We start from the raw sequence: 21,058 nt of genomic DNA, 5'->3' as shown, positions 1-21,058 counted from the left end.
ACTGGGCCGACAGTTAAATGCAAGGGTTCGTGAAAGCAGTGCTGCAAAGACCCTGTGATACCAGGGATTATTATCCAGGCTACCTCCGTGGTGCTTGGGGGATCATGTGGTGCCAGAGGATGAATTGGGGTCAGCTGCCTGCTTAGGCAAGTCCCATGACCCCTGTACTATCTTTCCGGCCCTTGCTTTGTTTTCTAACCTAAGTGCTTGGTTAAAATTGAGAGATAAACAAATATAACAGGAAATCTCTCGCTGCTTGTCTGAAATCAGTAGCTTCGTTCAGCTTTTAAGGTAGGTTGGGATTGGTAAGGAAAGCTTGACCCCCATCCCTTTCCCTAGGTCATAGATGAAGCACGGTTATCTTGCCCTAGGAGGTGTTGGTTTCGAGTCTGGTCTAACGAATTTCACACTCAAACCTTAAACGGCAGATGCAGCAATCTGTGAGAGTAGCCTCTGACTGGATCAGCTAGTTGGAGCGTTGGAGAGGGGAGAACCAACCATCGCATCATTCACAAACATCCTGCTACGGACATGCTGTTACTTCACCTAATCATGGAAGTGCTCATCACTGTCGTCCTGTCCGTCGGTTCCGTGTTCTATCTATAGCCCGTGTCAGTGACTAACCCACAGCCTCCTATCTCAGATTCTCATCTCGAATACTCCCGAGTGACTCTGGCTGTGTTGTTCTCTCCTACGCCAAAGTCCAAGGAGCTTTTTAGATTATTTCTGCTGTCCACGGCTAAAGTTCTTCTTCAGGTAACGCCGAGCTCCGCGCGCCGCCCGGGCGGCCCCAGCGAGGAGCGCGCGCTCGATTGGCCGGGGCTGTGCTCGCGGCGCCGCGCAGCTCGTCGGGGCTGGGCTCCGGAAGTCCGGCAGAGGCCGTCGTCGTCCGAGTCGTCGGCGTCCCGAGTCCCGCGGGGGCTGGCCGGGGCTTCTGCCGCTGTCATGGACGGCCCTGACCCCCGCTACCCCTGCTCCTCCATCGAGGATGACTTCAACTACGGCAGCTCCGTGGCCTCTGCCAGCGTGCACATCCGAATGGGTGCGTGTCCCCTGCCCGCCCGCCCGCCGGTCCGCACGGGAGAGCGACTTCCGGCTGCTGAGGGAGCGGGCTGTGCGCTCGCCCCGGCGCGCCGCTCCCCGGGGGTCCGGACTTCCGGCTCCCGACGGAGCGGGCCGTGGGCTCCCCCCGGCGGGGACGCGGAGACGCGCGCGCGCCGCTCCCCAGGGGGTCCTGGGGCTGCGCGGGAACCTCGCCCTCAGGGATTTCTGAGCGCTGGGAAACCGGAAGCAGGAAGTAGAGCGCGGCCTTGGGAGGCAACTTGAAACATTTAAGGGGCAACTTTCGGCAGGGCTCGGGGTCCGAGCCCGAGCCCGTCGCCCCAAAGGCTTGTGACCCAGCCCCCCAGCGCCCCGCCCCCAACCTGGAACGGTCCCCAAGAGCCTCTAGGTCCCGTTGGCCGGGAAACTGTAGCGCGCGCGACCCCCTGTGACGGCCGCCGCGTGGAGACACAGTTTCTGACGAGGCTCGGGGGCCGCTGCTTCCGTGCCCGTCTCCCTGGCAGGACTGCGAGGCCGCCGCGGGCGGGCGTGACCCCGTCCCGCTCGCTGCGCCCTGGCCGCTTCCGCCGTCCTCTCGGCCCCTCCGGGCGTGGCCACGTTGGTAGCTACGCGGAGGTCGGAGAGGACCGGAGGAGTCCACGGTTCCTGGACCTGGGCCGCGGCGCTGTGGGCCGGCCCGGCCGGTCCTCCCCGCCCCGGGAACCAGCCGCCCCAGCGGTTCATCCCAGCGGGCCCCTGGAGCTGGTCCGGAGAAGCAACTAGCAGATGGAACTGAGCGAGAGGTTCGAGCCCTGGGGACTGCAGCCTACGGGGCGCTGCGTGCCCCGCCGCCCTGTGTGTCGCCCCCAGCACCGCCGGGGCCGGCCCCCAAACTAAAACACACCGGAGGTTTGAGCCCCGACAACCCTGTTTCTGGAATTGAGTTTGGGCGAGTAAGTTCCGTTCTTTGAATTACGGAATTTTAATTGGGGTCTGGAGAGAGTACAGAGTGGAGGGCGCTTTCCTTGCACGCTGTCCACCTGAGCACCGCCGGGAGTAACCCCTGAGCAGGCCCCCTTCACCCCACCCCCAATGTTTCTCAGATGTAAAATACACAGTAGTTTCCATCGTAACGATTTTGAAGCCAAGAGGTTAAGTTTATTACGATTGCAAGCAGCAAATCGCTAGAATCATTTTTAATCATAAGACAAACTATTCATCGAACACGTCTCTATTTTCACCTTTTCGTCAAACGCTTTTTCAAACGCTTTTTCCAATTCCACTAGCCCTTGGCAACTGCTGTGTACATTTTGAAAATTGGCTGTCCTTAGATACTTCCTATAGGTGGGAATCATAGGTCTTTTAATAACTGATTTGTTTCAGTTGGCATGTTTGAGCTGTTGTAGCATATGTTAGAACTTCCTCTTGTAAGTGAGTGAAATCCTGTTGGATAAACAGGTTTGTTCATTCATCTGTTAGTGGATATTGGGAGTGCTTCCACCAGGAATGATGATGTCGTAATACAGGTGTATATGTATTTATTTGAGACCATGTTTTCAGTTCTTTGGATATACAGCCCAAAGAGTTCGTCGTTTAGGAGAAAAACTTGATCTTCCTCTCCTGAGTCAGAGTGGAAAAAAAGCCAGTTCTTAGTCCTCCATGACCCATACAGAACTCTTTACTACTGACATTTACTGTCACCAATGTATGTGGACTTTTCTTGTGACATCAAAGATTTCTTCATGACTTCAGTGGATGTCCCACAAATTAATTCAGTAGAAGTCTTCTGTTACTATTACATAGGGAGATGATTTCAGACCCTGCAGGTTGAGGGCTCAGGCCCACCTTATTGCTTCTATTCCTGATTTCCTGTTGCACAAAGGATAATTCCCCAGGCTAGCCACAGCTTGGATACAGATTGGCGTTTGGATGCAGATTGTTCCTCTCCTCAGATTTGCTTAATTTGCTAGATTGGCTCACAGGACTCTTAGATTTAGAAACACTTCTCTTTGTCTGTTTACTGATGGACACAAATGGCCGGCTATACATATAGAGGGACATATATATATATGTGTGTGTGTGTATATATATATATATAGAGAGAGAGAGATAGATAGCTTGTTTGGTCCTTGTCACTGCAAACAAAAAACAAACCGAACCCGATTGATTAGATTGATCACTCTTTTCAGCAGTTATTTTTCTGTTGAGTTTTAGGGTTTTGTTTTGTTTTTGTTTCTCATACGTAGCAGTCTTTGCAGATACCTCCTCTTAATCTTTGTTTTGTCTTATTATTATTTTGACTTTGTCTATTATTATTATTGGGGTGGGGGGAGGATCTCAAGCACTGCACCTGGTTGGCCTGATAATCCTGTGCACCTAAGCTAATGGTTCAGTGCTCGGGCCAGAGGATGCTTTGCTGATTGGGCCCTTTGGTGTGGTGCCTGAAGCCACCAGTGATGATCAGAGGCCTTTAGGGCTACTCTCAGTGGTGCTGGGGATTGAGCTAGACTCCTGATCCTGTGTTCTGCCTTTGTCTATTTTTAATTGAGTAATTTATTTTTGGTGTCAAGTTCTAGGAATTCTTTTATTCTAGTATTAATTTCATATATATGATTTACAGATTGCCCCGTTAATAGATTGTCTTTTCTACTGTGTCTGTTGAATTGATATTACTTTTTTGATGTAGTACAATTTTTGCTTTAGTTGTTAGTGTGTTTGGTGTTAACATTCAAGAAATCATCCAGTGTCTTGAAGTTTTTCTTTTATGTTTTCCAAAAGCATTGGATTTTCTTACATTTAGTCCTTTAACTCGCTGTGAATTAACTTTTGAAAATGGCATAACTTAATATTTAAGAAACCAACCCTTTTTTTTTTAAATGTAGATATCCAGTTTCCTCTATACTGTTTGTTGAGGAAACAGTCATTTCCACTTGGAATGCTCTTCAAACCTATTGAAAATCATTTGACCTTCTCCCCCAAAAGAATCATTGCCCATATATATATATATATGTGTGTGTGTGTGTGTGTGTGTGTGTATATATATATATATACACACATATATATATATATAAGAATGTAAGAATTTATTTCTGGGTCTCTTCTAATTCCATTTAAAAGTTTGGGGGGATGGGTGGCATTTGAACAGCACTGAGTCGCACTCAGGGCTTATTCCTGGCCATCGGTAGCTTGCCAGGCTCTGCCATGGGGGCGAGATACTCTCGGTAGCTTGCTGGGCGCTCCAAGAGGGATGGAGGAATCAAACCTGGGTCCGCTACGTGCAAGGCAAACACCATACCCGCTGTGCTATCGCTCCAGTCCCCTAGCAAGGTATTCTAGTAAAAAATAAAATCACAGACTTCATTTGCAAAGCCAGGCATCTTTGTGTGTTCCTTAGAGGAAAAGCTTTCAGTTTTTCACTGTTGAATATTGTAAAAAACTAAAGAACGCCGAGGGGCGCGTGCACTCGCGGGCTCTCCGGGCGGCTCTGTCTCACCACCCGCGTTTGGTGCTCTGGAACCGCAGTGTGCGGACTGGATCGGGACGGCCGGTGGTCAAGGACAGGCGAAGGAAGAATGAGGACCAAGCTGGTTGCTGATTAGTTACCGTTTATTCAATCTTCAAACTTTCTCATCTCCCGCACTCCCAGCTCCGGCCTCTCTCTGGATCTACTGCTCAACTGCTGCCTCTCTCTGGCTTCTCTCTCTCCTCCCACTTGTCTCTCCCACCTTGCCCTCTAGGCTACAACCAGCCAGGTAGCCAAATCTACATAAGAAAGCCCTTCCTCACTCTTAAGGTTTTTTTTCTTTTCCTTAGACCAAGAACTTATTAACATCTTAATACTAGTTATTTTTATATGGACATAGCAAGGGATACATTGAGGCTTGCAAGGCAGCTCTCCTGGCAACATCTTGCCACAGGCTCAGACCACAGCACTCAGGCCAGATTAATCATTCCTCACCCTAGCAGGGTCCGAATCTAGTATCACTGTTTGGATCATGACAACATTTGTCCATGATCAAGCTCTTAACTTATAGTTAAGCATTAGGCACTTTGGCCAGGCCCATCTCGATGCCAGGGTAGCACACAACTCACCGCTTGCCCTGGGTCCTTCTTGTCCCACGTCGGGACCGTGCTTTGGGGGTGCTAGGAAGTAAGGGCAGCTGAGGCTTAGGTCAAGAGAACAGATGCCCTGGAGGAAAATATCATGTAGAGTCAAATGACTCCCAGGTTACAAAAGCATAGCATTTGTTAAGTCTTCCTGTGTCCATACAAAAAGGACTTGCTCTGAATAAACTATGAAAACGACTCAAGGAGAAGAGAAAAACATTATTTACAAGTCAACAGAACACTAAGAAAGAAGCTACAAATAAACAAAGAGGAATAGGAGCACTGTAATGGGAGTAACCCAATAAACCTAAACTACTGAGGCTATGTTATCCTACAGAATATGATGTCACCTTTGGGCATGGCTATTACATTGAAATAGTTTCCTCCTATCTTTGAGTGTTTTATTGTTTTTAATCATGAATGGTTGTTGAATTCTGGCAAATGCTTTCTGCATCAGTTGTGATTATCATTTTTTCCCTTTATCATAAAATATCGCTTGGTCATGGTGTATAGTTCTTTCAATCTTATGTTAAATTCTGATTTGTAGAATTTTGTTGAGGATTTTTGTTATTAGTATCCATCTTACTGTTCTATAGTTTTCTTGATGATTGTGGCTTTGGTAATATTGGTTCACAGAATGGATTTGGAAGTATTACTTCCTTAATTATTTTGAAAACTGAGGAGAATTGTGTTAAAACTCAGCTTATACTCTTGTGTATTGAAAACCTCCAAATCAGCTTATATTCTGTGTTTAAGGGCCCCTTAGGATTCAACTGCTAAATGGATGGTAACAGTGGGATGTGATAGAAGAATTTAGAACTGATACTGCAAATATTGGGAGCGGATAAGAACTCCTGGCAGGTTTATAGATACCAAGGGGGAGAAAAGGAGCCCAGAAGTGACAGAGACAATGGATCACTTCAGAGGACAGAGATTTAAAATGGCAGACATTGTTGTAGCACTGTTGTCCTGTTATTCATCGATTTGCTCAAGTGGGCACCAATAACGTCTCCATTGTGAGACTTATTGTTACTGTTTTTGGCTTATCATATTCGCCGACCCGGGCTCAATTCCTCTGTCCCTCTCGGAGAGCCCAGCAAGCTACCGAGAGTATCCCTTCTGCACGGCAGAGCCTGGCAAGCTAGCCGTGGCGTATTTGATATGCCAAAAACAGTAACAAGTCTCACAATGGAAGACAGACATTGTAGGAAATAAAATTTTTATATATGTGGTATCAGATAAGTGAATAGAAAGCATTCACTAGAGAGAAGTTGCTGATTCAAGGTTTCGCCATTACTGAAACACAAATCATTAATACGCATCTAATGATTAAACTGTATCTTGCTACATTCAGAGTGATTAGTAATCCAGCCCAATGCTTATTAGTAATCCAGCCCAATACGGTGCTGGGATCACACCTGAGCATGCAGAGCTTGTGCACTAGCTCTTAAGCGATCTCCTGACAAATAAGCCACATTTTAAATAAAAGCAATCCTTTTATATACCAAGGCAGTAGGAGAAAATCACAGTTGCTGCTCTTGTAGCATTAGTTAGGTTGACCAGCAGCCAAACTTATCTATGATACCAATTTGTATTCTAATGTTCCAAGTTTGGAAGCATTTTAAGAAGGAAGTTGAAAATTATGAACTGCAACAAATGCATGAGAAACAGTGGATTTCTCTAAAGATTATGAACACAGTAACACAAAAAGTTACATCCTTCCCATTGTTCATCAAAAATATGGAAGTAACTGAAAAACCCATGAAAAGAGGATTGGATTAAGATGTGGCACATTCTATAGTGGCACACTATTTAGCTACTGAGAAAAAGATGAACTTTTGCCATTCACAGCAACGTGGAAGCTCAAAGGGATTGTGTAAAGTGAAAAATATCAAAAGGAAGAGCACAAGTGTTGGATGATTTCACCGGCATGTGAAAGGATAAGGAGTTGATGAACCAGATGAAAAGAAGTCAGTGGATATTGACAATAAAATTAAGGTTACCTGAGAAGAGGGTAGAGGTGAGACACAAGCTAGGCAGGTGTAGTTTACTTAAGTGCATGGAAATTGGTCTGATATATACATTGGCTATATGTTTATTAAAAATGGTTCTGTTACTGGTTCCTTAATAAAGAAAGGGTAAAAAACAAAAATGCCCTAGTTTTTGTTAGACGCAAATTCAGCTGCTTGCAAAATGTTAATTTTTTTGGAAATACTTATGTAATATCATACATTAAAATTTCACGGCTTATTTATTGATGGAAAATGATAAATCAGAAAAAGTATGTGAGAGTAAATGAGTGTCTGCTTTATCTTGACCACACTTACAGTTAGTATCACAAACTGGAATGTTATATGCAAGCCTATTAAACTAGTGTTTTAGCATTGAGTTATGTATATTTAGAATTAACATACTGTTTTTTTTTTTGTAGGCTCAGTGTAACTTTATAATCTAGATGATTATTTATACGTACTTTTGGGCAACTTACATTTTCCATTTACTATTTTATACTGAAAAAAACAATAGCCCAGGGTACCAGGGGTATGACTCGGTGGTAAGTGCCGATCTTATGTAATATCTGGCAGATCACAACCAAGTCTGTAAACACTAAAGCTAAATCTTCAACCTTGGACATAGCAACAGTGGCCACAACCATTAAATAAAAGGGATGGGGGAGGGAAAGAAAGCTTAGAAGCTTTTGAAACTTTACTCTCCTAAAATGGTAAGAAGATGATGACATCGGAAAAGTAATTTTTAAAAATAGTATATAGTGGTAGCATTTTAAATTTTATTATGATAATCAACTACTCTCCAAAATGACTGCATCTCTTATTTCTTGGATTTTTTTAATTGCACCCTCACCTGTAATGTGCTGCAACCATGCTTGCAACCCTGGACACTATAACACATGTGACCTCCACACTGTGACAGTGACAAATGTTGCCCTGTTTTCATTTGTGTTTCATTTGTACTTATGATTGAAGCTGAGCATTTGCCTTTATTTACAACACTCTATTGGGCCCTTATATTAGCAACCTAGCATGATCAGGTAATATTTTAGACCTCAAGGGCCAGAGATACAGTACAGTGGGCAACAAGGAAACAAAAAACAAACCCTAAAACCAACCCAAATCTGACTAGATTACAAAGAAAGTACAGTGTGCATGTGCATGCATGGGTGCCCCTTAGGGACTAAATAAGACCTATTCTAAAAACTTGGTTTAAATTCCTTTTACTTCTCATGAACTCCTTATGAACTAATGTTGCAAAAATGATTATTTCAGCTTGGGGAAGACTTGGACAATATTTATTTCAAGTCAGATTTCTGCACATTCCTTGAATTTCTTCCTGGAAATGATGCAACTGTTGTGCCTTTTGAGTTCTATATAGTTAGTATGTTTTCTTCATTTCTCATTTTTTTCTTTTTGCTTTTGGGATGGCATATACTACTGTTTTCCAAGTTCATTAGTTTGACTTTGGCTTCATCCTTCCAGCGGCCTCTAATACTTCTATATTTAACACTCTGAATTCTACTCCCTGAATCCTTTCTTCAATATGCTTTTCCCAAACAATCTGCAAGTCAGCTGAAGGCCTCCGTCAGCAGTGTCATTATGTTCATCCTTTCCAGGCTGGTGTCTTCATCCCTCAGTATGAGTGACAGCCTCTTCCTCCCCATTACATCTGTCTTTCCACAAGGGCTGGGGGAGTTCGAAGGTATAGATAGATGCCTAGTTCTGACTAGCTTCAAAGTTCATGTAGGTTGGTACCTGGGGTTTGTGGTCATTGAGTATCTGGTCTGGGCTATAACATAGTTTGAACAGGCCTTGGCAGTAGCCAGGAATTTAAAAGTTGCTGGTGCATGACAACCACTAGGCCACTGTGACTGCACACCCAGGGTGTGGCTAGAGGCTTCAGTTCTAGCTGGTGATATGCCCTCTGGACTGAAAAGGGAACATAGCAGTTAGTGGGGTTCCCTTGCTAACTCACTAGCTATGCTTTGGAAGGTCCTGAGTTCTTCCTGACCTGTTTATACCGTATAGTTTCTTGCCAGTGTTTTTAAGTATAGGATCGTAGGATTGGGGTGTTGGGTGCAACTGCCCTTCACCGCCTTGCTCCCCAGAGAAATCTTAGAAACTTCTAAATTGCAGCGAGTTACTCAGTAGTGGGGTTTCTTTCTTGATGAGGGTGTTGCCTTTGTGTCTATTTGGTCTAGGTGCTATCCTTCTGCCCCCACAGTGGAAGCTTTGCTCATTAGGGTTTCAGGTAAGTTTCTGTGTAGATTAATTCAAGTTTTGTTACAGATTTGTTGTGATCACAGGAGGTAAACACAAGTTCTCTTCAGCCATCTTGGCCCTTGTCCTTCAGGAGCTTTTAGTCTTTCAAGTCTAAAGGAAATAGACAAATAGACTTATTAGAAAATAAGGCAACTAGAATTATGATTAGGGGCTGGAGAGGTAGTACAGTGGGTAGGGTGCTTGCCTTGTACACAGCCAACCCAGTTTCAATCCCTGACACCACATATGGTCCCCCAAGTCCCACCAGGAGCAATCCCTGAGCATAGACCCAGGAGTAAGCTCTGAGCATAGCTGGTTGTGGTTGGTCCCAGTCCTCGCAATTCCCCCCCCCCCATAATAATAATAGTATTAGTAGTAGTAGTAGTAGTAGTAATAATAATAATAATAATAATAATAATAATAATAATAATAATAGAATCATGTCTAGAGTCCTTAGGCAAATAAGAAACAATTAAATTCAAAATAAGGAAGGTGAGAGCTGATTAATATCTATGGGAGTAAGTGGAAAAGGATATTAACCATATGGAAATGTTACTGTTTAATTTCTGAATCTGGTGGTAGTGGGTGTCCATTGATGTTACCATTTATATATCAGAAGACATTAAGTATTTTTTAAAACCATTAGGCCTTCAAGTTGATTTAGGCATGTTCATAATAAAATAGTTTGGAAGGATTTCTTATATATGGTGTAAGTACTGAAAAATAGATAGGTGAGTAAAATTGATTTTATATTTTTTGGTGTGAAAGCAAATTTAGAAATCTTTAAAATTTTAATCCAACCACATGCTTTCTAGAATAACTTTCCAGTTTCAAAGTGGAATTCTTCTCTAAAAATGCTTTCAATATTTTGCATTCTGTGCTATGTACAGAGATGTCATTTTTTTGACAAGTTACATTCCATTCCGATGCATTTTTAAATTTAATATTTTGGGGGGGGCTCCCCCAAGCAAGACTTGGGGTCTGGGGGCCCCTCCAGACCACACCTGTCAGTGCCGTGATGCTTGGTCCCTGTGGTGTTGGAGGCCATCATGGTGAGCACAGTGGTGCTGGGGGCCCATGCAGTGCCACCTCAACTTAGGTCTTGGGTCCCCCCAACACACTGCACCTCCCCACCCCTCCACCACTACCTGTAACCTCTCGGCCTCCTTAGTCCCTATCACTTAGAATTTTTGAATTTCTTTGAAAGTGTTTTGTTAAGTTATTGATATATTACTTGTATGAAGATTTAAGAATACATACAAAAACTAATGTTTCTAAGAAAATTCTTATTCTGTGATAAATGTCTAAAAGTCATTTCTGTTTTTTCTTTCAGCATTTATAAGAAAAGTGTACAGCATCCTTTCTTTGCAGCTTCTTCTAACTACAGCAACGTCTGCATTATTTTTATACTTTGACTCTGTGCATACATTTATACAGGAGAGGTAATCATATACTTTTGATTTGTTTTCAGCTACTGCACATTACTAAAAAGATATGTTAAAAAGTTGTTTTTTCATATTAACTCTTACTAGATTATTAACAGTTTTATTATTTATTAACTCCTGCAAATAAGATTACTTTCTTTCATTAAGAAAAGTAGGAGGGAACTGGGAGAAAGCAGAAAGGGCTAGAGTGCATGCTTGGTGCCCCAGGTTCTCTGGACCAGTGGGGAGCAGCCCCAAGCACCAAATGGATATGATCCCCCAAACCTAAGCAAAGAAAAAAGAAAAATTTCTAACTTTCCCTTCAAAGTTACGCCTGTCTCTTGAGTGCAGACAGGGTGCTGGAGAGACAGAGAGTATGGGGAATGCCTTGTGGCCAACCTGGCTTACCTGGCTTAGATGCTCAGCATCCCATATGGTTCTCTGAGCATTTCCAGTAGTGATGCCTGAGTGCCAAGCCAGGAGTAACCCCTGAGCAGTTCTCTGAGTGTGGCTGTCCCAAACAAAACATGATTAGAAAAAATTTTAAGGTATTTAATAAATGTGTGTTTAACTTATTTTGTTTCATGACTAGGGTAATTTTACCAAAACTTCAAAAAGAACTGCTTAAGATTGTTTGGAGCAATAGTTTTATTGTTTGGTATTTTTTTGTTTGGGTTTTTTTTTTTTTTTTTGGCTTTTCGGGTCACACCCAGTAATGCACAGGAGTTACTCCTGGCTCTGCACTCAGGAATTACTCCTGGCGGTGCTCTGGGACCATATGGGGTGCTGGAAATCAAACCCGGGCCAGCCACAAGCAAGGCAAACGCCCTACCCTCTGTACTGTTGCTCCAACCCCTGGATCAATAGTTTTACTGGCAAAAATGTAGTGTGTGTATATATATATAGCACTGTAGCACTGTCGTCCCATTGTTCATCGATTTGCTCAAGTGGGCACCAGTAACGTGTCCATTGTGAGACTTGTTACTGTTTTTGGCATAACGAATACACCATGGGTAGCTTGCCAGGCTCTGCCATGTGGGTGGGATACTCTCAGTAGCTTGCTGGACTCTGAGAGGGACAGAGGAATCGAACCTGGTTGGCCAAATGCAAGGCAAAGCCCTACCCACTGTGCTATTGCTCCAGTCCATATATATGTATATATGTAATTTATTTTTCATATTAAGGAAAGGAAGAAAACTAATCCTTACAATTAGAGAACTGCTACTCCCTACCCCTCCAGTCTTCTTGGTATTTGGAGTAAAGGTCTATAAATTATAGCCATATAAGTACCCTAGAAAGTAGGTATAAAATTTATCATATAACAGTTGAGTGGGTTGTCTTTTTGCAGCTCTTCCATATATCATTAGATTTTCTTAGATGTAAAAATAAGTTATTTTCTTTTTAGTATTTTTATAGGGGTCATACATGGCAAAGCTCCACCTGCTAGGCTAGTGATTCTGAGGAGGTGTGTGTGAGTGTGTGTATGTAGAATAGAACCACACAAACACAAAATAAATTTTCTTGTTAACGCTGGCATAATTTAAATTAAAAATGTTTCTATGTTATGTATTTTCAGTCCTGCTTTAATATTGGTGTTTGCCTTTGGATCCTTGGGCTTGATTTTCGCATTGACTTTAAACAGACATAAGCATCCCCTTAACCTGTACCTGCTTTGCGGATTTGTGAGTACTTTGATAAGTCTGCTTCCTTAATGTTTATTTGCAAATTTTATTATTTACTTGAATGCCTAATTGCAGAACATTAGCTTAAGATGAGAATATTTTAGGAAATATTTTAAGAAATTATTAGTAGTTTTCTCATCTTTTAGAATTTCTGATTCTTCAGTTTCCAAGATTTTCTGTCCACTAATTTTACATAGTGGGGAGAAAATAAATTAGACACACGTGACTTGACTTTGCCAGTATCTTTTGTGGTATATTTGATTGGGAAGTTAGACTTTATGTAATACAATTTTCATATACACATAAACTAAAAATATCACGGCAATATGCCAGTGATACTTTTAACCTATAATATTTTGTGATTTTCTTGGGAAAAATTATATGGTTGGCTATAACTTCGTGAAATCTTAACTGTTCACTCATTATTTTGTCACTGCTCATTCTTTTTTTTTTTTACCTTTTTTTTAATTTATTTATATTTTTTAAATTTTATCACCATGTGGAAAGTTACAGAGTTCTCAGGTTTATGTCTCAGTTATACCATATTCAAACACCATCCCTTCACCAGTGCCCATATTCTACCACCAAAATCCCCGGTATACCCCCCGCCCCCCACCCCAACTGTATAACTGATGAATTTCACTTCATTTTCTCTTCACCTTGATTACGTTCCATATTTCAACACAAAACTCACTATTGTTGTGGGAGTTATACCCCCAAACAAGATAACCTTAAAAAGGAAGCATTTGATAATTAGTTTTCCATTAAAAGATTGTATGTTTTCAGGTTTTAGAAAAGGTTGACTCGGATGTCTCCCAGTCCCAAATCCTGGAGCCGTGTTGCTGCTCAGTGTTGCCAGGGCTCCATCTGGAGAAGGTGTGCAGGCGGCACCTCCTCCTTCCGGCTCCCCAGTGTTGCTGGCCCCAATTCGGGTCCGGAGCATTTTCCGGGCTGCGTTGCTCACCAGAATGCGTGCCGCTTCTCTGTTGATTGTGGCAAGATGGCGCCGAGGGTGGGTCAAGGGCATGACTTCCGGTGGCCGGGACCACTTGGAGTTTTGGGCTGACTGCTCATTCTTTGAAAATACCAAAACCACAATCTTAGAATATCACCAGAATGACGTGGTAAGACTTATGTATTTAGAATTAATCGTCTAACATCAGTATGCCTTAAGGATCTAACCTAAAAATGGACTTCACAACATTCCAAATATTAAATATGTCTGCATTTAAATTCTTATCAGATTAAAATGCAAGCTTGAAATATCTGATAATGTATTTATATTCATATGCTAAAAGTTTCTTTATTTTGAAAGTTTTAATTAGAGAATGGTTATTTAATTAAATCTTAGGCTCTTGGGTTTGCCAGTAATCAATTTGCCAACCCAACTTATCCCGAGTTATCTGAAGTAGGGAGTTTATTTTAAAGATGTAAGACTTTGGGAACCCACCAAAGCAAGACTCAAAAAGAAAGGGAACTGGAGGAAGGGTCTAGCTAGACATGAAGCTGCCTTAAGAAACCTAATAGTAAGGGTTGGTTATCTTCTCTCTTACTGTAGTCTCATCTCTCTTTCCCAGCGCTCCTTATACAAAAGCCTTCCTCTACTTTATTGACACTTCGTCATTGCTTCATTCTCTGAGTTTAAATTTCTAAGTGACAGAATTTGGGTCAGATGCCAACATTTGGCCTAGACAGCTACTTCTAGCAGGCTAGAAGTAAAAGAAAATTAACAGGATCTTGTTGAGTTCTTCTTCAACTCTTCAACTCTTTCTTCCTTTCAGAAAGACAAGGAAGGACTGACTTTGGTGACTAAAAAAGTTTGAACCAACTTGAGGTCAATCAGGAAGAGAACCCCTTAGAACAGCATTTTAGCAAGATGGTCACTTAGCATACAACTGTTGATTTTTTTACTGATATCTAGAAAATTAACAAATAAGCATGTAAAATACATTTGAAATTCCTCAAGAGATCACTTATTACAAAATTATTTTTTTCCTGCTCCGTCAAGTATGGAAGGGGAAATTTACTATACCTTAGGAGGCATGTTTATATATTTTTAAAAGGGGCATTTTGGGGTTATTACCATTTTCCTCGGACTGGAGCGATAGCACAGCGGGTAGGCGTTTGCCTTGCATATGGCCGACCCGGGTCCAATCCCTCTGTCCCTCTCGGAGAGACCGGCAAGCTACCAAAAGTATCCCACCCACACGGCAGAGCCTGGCAAGATACCCATGGCGTATTCGATATGCCAAAAACAGTAACAACAAGTCTTACAGTGGAGATGTTTCTGGTGCCCGCTCGAGCAAATCGATGAACAATGGGGTGACAGGGACAGTGACAGTGACCATTTTCCTAATCTTATCTTTAATTCAGAGTAAGATTTCTTCATTACTTTCCTAATATTCCCAATAGCTTTATAACAAAATATGGCAGTAATTTTATCATTTCCAAATTGACGTAAAATTTTTTTGGTTTTGGGCTACACCGGTGCTGCCAAGGACTTACTTCTGACTCTGGACTTGAGGATCACTCTTTTTCTTTTTTTACCTTTTGGGTCACACCTGGCGATGCACAGGGGTTACTCCTGGTTCTGCATTCAGGAATTACTCCTGGCGGTGCTCAGGGGACCATATGGGATGCTGGGAATCGAACCCAGGCTGGCCGCGTGCAAGGCAAATGCCCTACCCGCTGTGCTATTGCTCCAGCCCCTTGAGGATCACTCTTGATGGGATTCGACGACCATATGAGGTGCCAGTGATCAAACCCAAGTCAACTGAATGAAGGCAAATGCTTTACCTGCTATACTATCTCAGCTGTTATGGATAATTTTTAATACATTGTTGCCTTGGTTTTGATAATTTCATGATTTTAGGTAAGAATGGGTTTTAGGGAGTGTTTCTATTAGAATTATGAGTATATAGTTACTGCTGTTAACTTTTAACTTTGTGTCTATGACACTGCCTATCAAAACCAATTGTAGGTAATATATAAAGCAAAGTAAAGATAATTAAGGGGAAAGAGAAGCTGAAAGACAATTCTCAGTATCCCTAAATTTTGTATGTAGGATATGTGTTCAGGTACTTGTGACATGGATTAGATAGTGACAAAAATCACAATAATTTAAACAAGATGATTCCTCTTTAATGTGAATGTTGAGTAACTGTTTAATTACAGTTATATTCCCAGGCTCATGCTATGATGTAGGCATTAAAAAAACACTGCACAGTGTAAGAAATCTCACCACCACACCAAATTATCCCCATCTATGGAGTGAATAATAGCAGAGAAGAGGAGAAGAGTGATGGGAAGAGCAAGCTTCTTTTTTTTTTTTAATTTATTTATTTTTTATTTATTTTTTTGCTTTTTGGGTCACACCCAGCAATGCACAGGGGTCACTCCTGGCTCATGTACTCAGGAATCACCCCTGGCGGTGCTCGGGGGACCATATGGGATGCTGGGGATCGAACCCGGGTCAGCCGCGTGCAAGGCAAACGCCCTACCCGCTGTTCTATCACTCCAGCCCGAGCAAGCTTCTTTTATATGGCTCCTTACATACATTCTAAAATACATAGAACAATGATCCAATGAAGCAGCAAGGAAGCAAAAACTAATTTGAATGTGTCCAGGTAAGATATCTGACACTCAGGAAAAGGAGAATACTGGGAGACAGATGCATAACTGAGACACAAAAGCATCAGATATTTTATTTCTATGTTCATATACTAGGTTCTTTTTTTTTAATAAACATGTGCATTTGGCAATTACTATTTTCATCAGTATGACAAATTTATGAATGTTACAGGTTTTTATGTGTTATAGATGTGAAAAACCTAATTATTGATGAAATCAAAACTAGAATAACATCAGTACAAAGAGGTCTCATTTTTCCTATACAGATAACTCACAGGGCTATTCTGAATCTGTAATAAAATTATGTTTATGGAGCAACATTGAATTCTTCATAATTTAATCATGTACATGAGACTGTATGTAGTCTTTGTATATTTAAGTAACTTTAATTTCCTTTTTTTTAGACCCTGTTGGAAGCTTTAACGGTGGGCTTTGTTGGTAAGTTAACATAATGCTTTTTAAGTAACAGAAAACTTTTAACATGAAAGTCTTTTAAAACTGAACATTTGTTGTACAACGGGTAGGGCATTTGCCTTCCACGTGGCCAACCTGGCATCGAACCAGTATCCCATATGGTTCCCCGACCACTGCCAGGAGAAATTCCTGAGTGCAGAGCCAGGAGTAACCTCTGAGCAGTGCCTGGTATGACTCAGAAGGCCTATTTATATGACATCCATAGATGAAGAATCCCTAAACTATAAACAAAAATTAAATGCTAATACTTCATAGGGCCAGGAAAACAGCTCAAAGGGTGAAGGCACATTTGTGTACCCAGTTTGATATCTGGGGTCCTACATGGTACTCTAAGTACCACTGTTATGGTCCAAAACAAAAATAATTAGAAAAGTAACCAGGTGATTACTGGAATATATATAGAAATTATATATATTTCTGCTACAATATAGAAATTCCAAGTCAGTTATAGAAGTCAGAGCCATCCATTTGATACTTAAGCCAGACAGTAATAAATTGCAGCTGAGGTAGGGCTGGTTAAATCACTCTATCATAAAACTCAAACTCTTAACCAGCTATGTAATAAATACTGCTCCAGTTACTATTTTAATTCAATAATGTGATAGCCTTATTTTGTATGAATGAATTTGTTGGAGCTAGCTAACTGCATTTTAAGTATAGTTTGTTTTAATATTTAACACTAGGTAAATCCTCTCATAGTTGTTTCTTTTAAATAAATTGTTTTTTACTGACAAGTCGTAGAGGAGAAATATTTCTGTTAAATGGAAAAATGTTTTATATTGAGTACATGCATTTTTACGTTAGTATTTTCATTTTACAGTTACTGTCTATGATGTATATATTGTTCTTCAAGCCTTTATTCTGACTACTGCAGTATTTCTTGGTCTGACTGCATACACTTTACAGTCTAAGAGAGATTTCAGTAAACTTGGAGCAGGGTAAGTTACATATTCATTACTCTTAAATATCATAGTAACATTACATTTTGAAGGAAGTGCTAGATAGTTTTGGACATTGCCTTTTAAGAGTGGAAGATAAAGAATGTACTCTGATCGCTGGAGCCAAACATACTGGGAGATGAGAAGTGACTTGAGTCACTTGTTTCCCCTATTAAAACTAAATCAGGGGGTTGGAGCAATAGCACAGCGGTAGGGCATTTGTCTTTCACTCGGCTGGCCCGTGTTCGATTCCTCTGCCCCTCTCAGAGAGCCCGGCAAGCTACCAAGAGTATCGAGCCCGCATGGCAGAGCCTGGCAAGCTACCCGAGGCGTATTGGATATGCCAAAGACAGTAACAATAAGCCTCACAATGAGAGACGTTACTGGTGCCCGCTCGAACAAATCAATGAGCAACGGGATGACAGTGACAGTGACAGAAAATTTAAATAAAATTTTTTAATTTTAACTTTAATTTTGATTTAAATTTAAACATTTAAATTTAACAAAGGGCTGACTCTTAGATGACTTTTGTCTTCATTATGCTTTAATACATGAAAATACTGTGTTTGGGGGGGCTGGAGCAGTAGCACAGTGGGTAGGGCTTTTGTCTTGCATGCGGCCAAGCCGGGTTCGATTCCCAGCATCCTATAGGGTCCCCCAAGCACCGCCAGGAATAATTCCTGAGTGAAGAGCCAGGAGTTAACCCCTGTGCATCACCAGGAGTGACCCAAAAAGCAAAAAAAAAAAAAAAATTTTTTTTTTGTTGGGCCAGAGAGATAGCACAGAGGTAAGGAGCTTGTCTTGCCAGCTCCAGTTCAACCCCCCCAGCATGGTCAGGAGTAAGGCCTGAGTACAGCGAGGTGTGGCCCTCCCAAACCAAAAATAGTATCTGGAACTTTTTTATGGATTTAAATGGCTATCAAATTTTGCTACTGTTTTTTGGATCAAAAATAGTTACATTTCATTATTCATATAACTATCTGAATTAAGACACTTGTTAGAAAATTATCATTGATGTATTTTGTGTTGTAATCAAAAACTTTAAAATAAGTCATAGCTATTCTTTCCATTTCTAGTGGTATTACACTAAAGGTTGAATAACACAGTTCACAATTTATTGTTTTTATTTTAATTATTCTTTGGTATATAACAGGATGAATTGTTTTTTCATAAAATATTCAATGATTTACAGCGTTTATTGGTAAGGAAGCTTATTCTAAATCTTGAATATTTTGTTTTCATAGGCTGTTTGCTGCTTTATGGATTTTGTGTTTGTCAGCAATCTTGAGGGTGGTAAGTTGTTTTAGAATGGTAACAAAATGTATTTTGGCCATGACAACATGAAAATGCTGTAAGAGGAATTCCTATTATGGGACATTTAGTTATAATGATTAGGACATATATTTACGGATGAGTTATCTTCTTAAAAATTGTTTTTTATCAGTTATTGAGCAAGAGATTATTAAGTAAGTTACATAGAAAGAGACCCTCACAAACATGTCAAGTAGTGTATGTAATTCTAAAAAGACTTTTAGGAGTTGGGATGTAGTTTAGTGCTAGAGCACATACCTTGCATCTATGAGGTTCTGACTTTATCATGCATGTGTGAGGCCTTGATTGGTGTTACTGTAAGAAAACACATTAACATGAGATACATGTTTTAAGTATTTTATATTTTGATGCTACTGTTCAGTCAAGTGGATGATTTGATTCAGTCACTCTTTCATTTTTCCAACAGAAGTGTGGACCTGACTTGCCTTTTCACATTGGTATACAAAATATTACACATTACTAAATACATAGGCAACATATGTAATAAGTATCCTGAGTATGTGTAACTCAAGTATTCTGAGTACCTATCACTTTGATTTCTTGTCTAGGTATTTTTTAATAGTGAGACACTGGAGCTGGTGGTGGCTGCTCTCGGAGCTCTTCTTTTCTGTGGATTCATCATCTATGACACACACTCACTGATGCACAGGCTCTCACCTGAAGAGTATGTGTTAGCTTCCATCAACCTCTACTTGGATATCATCAATCTATTCTTGCATCTGTTGCGACTTTTGGAAGCAGTTAATAAGAAATGATTGAAAGAAGTATAATAACATTTAAAAATAAATTTTCATTAAATTTCAAAGCTAATAACTATCGACTGATTTTGTTATGTAATATTCTTCCGGGCTATAATAATAACACTAGTATATATACAACTATAGCAGTTTTAGTGAATTATAGTGTAAAAAAATAGTAGAGATTACAGTTTTTAAGTAATAACAGAAGAGTTTAGTATAACAAAAATAGTAAAGTGTAATAAAAATAGTAGAGATTAACTCAGTTTTTAAGCACACGCCTCCTTTGTGAGTCTGGATTCCATCCCCAGCACCCCCCCCCCACCTGTAAAATATATTTACTACTGTATAAAACTATGTAATAAATTGATTAATTATATAGATTATAGCCTTTCCTGTTTTACTATCAATTAAAGGTGTCAAAATTACTGTTCAGTCATAAGTTTGCCATGTTAATTTTCACTTGTAATTTAAAAATAATCTCCTGGGACCTGGGGACAGCTCAAGTGGCCCATACCTACCATGTGCCCCCTTAGGCCCCAGGCATCCTTCCCTCCCTGGCTGACCAAACAGGGTAGGACTATTTTAAAAATAGCTTCAAGGCTGGGGTGACAGCTGGAGAGGCCTCTGAGCACTGCTGGGTGTGGCCAGAGTGACCCCCAGCCTCTGGGCTTGAGCAGCACTGCTGCCCCCTCAGGATCTGCCACTGAATAGCGGCCTGAGTGGTTTTCAGACCCCAGCACTACTTCAGAGGTGACTCCCAGCAACAGACTTCGTGAGATTATATTAAGAGTATCCGTTTATCTTCAGTGATTTCATCTAAAGTTTGCCTGGCAGGAACTGTCAGCTGGAACCAGGGCTCCTTGGTGCAAAGCCTGCACTCCAGGCCTTGGAGCCGCATCCGTAGCCCCCATAGTTGTTTAAGTTCTGAGTGCTTACTGTTATAAAGTATAGATTTCCTGTTTACTAGATTTTCATCTTGAGAAAGGAAATAGAAAATAAATTCTTTTATCAAACTTCAGTATTGTAGTGTTACATAAATATAAGTTTACCTTAAAAATTAAAGGTATGTTTAAGGTTAGATATTTTGGCATAAACTTTTGTGTGTGGAGGCCACACCTAGTAGGTCTCTAGGGTGACTCCTGGTGGGCTTTAAGGTTAGATGTTTTGGCTTGAACTTCTGTGTGTGGAGGCCACACCCAGTGGGGCTCTGGGATGATTCCTGGTGAGCTCTGGGGACCATATGGGGACATATCACTGACGGAACATGGGATGGTCGTAAGCAAGGCGAAAGCTCTACCTGCAGGAATATTGCTCCAGCTCCTTGACATAAGGTTTATTAGTTAAAATTTTTATTTTGAAATTATAGCAGTGTACTAGTGGCCAATGAATGTTAGACAAATTCCCTCATTGTATGGT

The 21,058-nt window shown here is 41.1% G+C and overlaps 1 protein-coding gene across 1 annotated transcript; it reads left to right on the top strand.

Moving 5' to 3' along the window:
- Window positions 1-803: 803 nt before the first annotated feature.
- TMBIM4 (transmembrane BAX inhibitor motif containing 4) lies at window positions 804-20,067 on the top strand. The gene is made up of 7 exons (XM_055118612.1): window positions 804-1,042; window positions 10,756-10,864; window positions 12,423-12,528; window positions 16,563-16,596; window positions 17,453-17,570; window positions 18,815-18,863; window positions 19,451-20,067. The coding sequence occupies exons 1-7, from the start codon at window positions 946-948 to the stop codon at window positions 19,655-19,657; spliced, it is 720 nt and encodes a 239-aa protein (XP_054974587.1). The 5' UTR covers window positions 804-945; the 3' UTR covers window positions 19,658-20,067.
- Window positions 20,068-21,058: the final 991 nt, after the last annotated feature.

This window comes from Sorex araneus, chromosome 10, assembly GCF_027595985.1.
Source record: "Sorex araneus isolate mSorAra2 chromosome 10, mSorAra2.pri, whole genome shotgun sequence".
NCBI lineage: Eukaryota > Metazoa > Chordata > Mammalia > Eulipotyphla > Soricidae > Sorex > Sorex araneus.
Note: the sequence above shows the minus strand (reverse complement) of the source record. Positions and strands in the feature narration are given on the sequence as shown.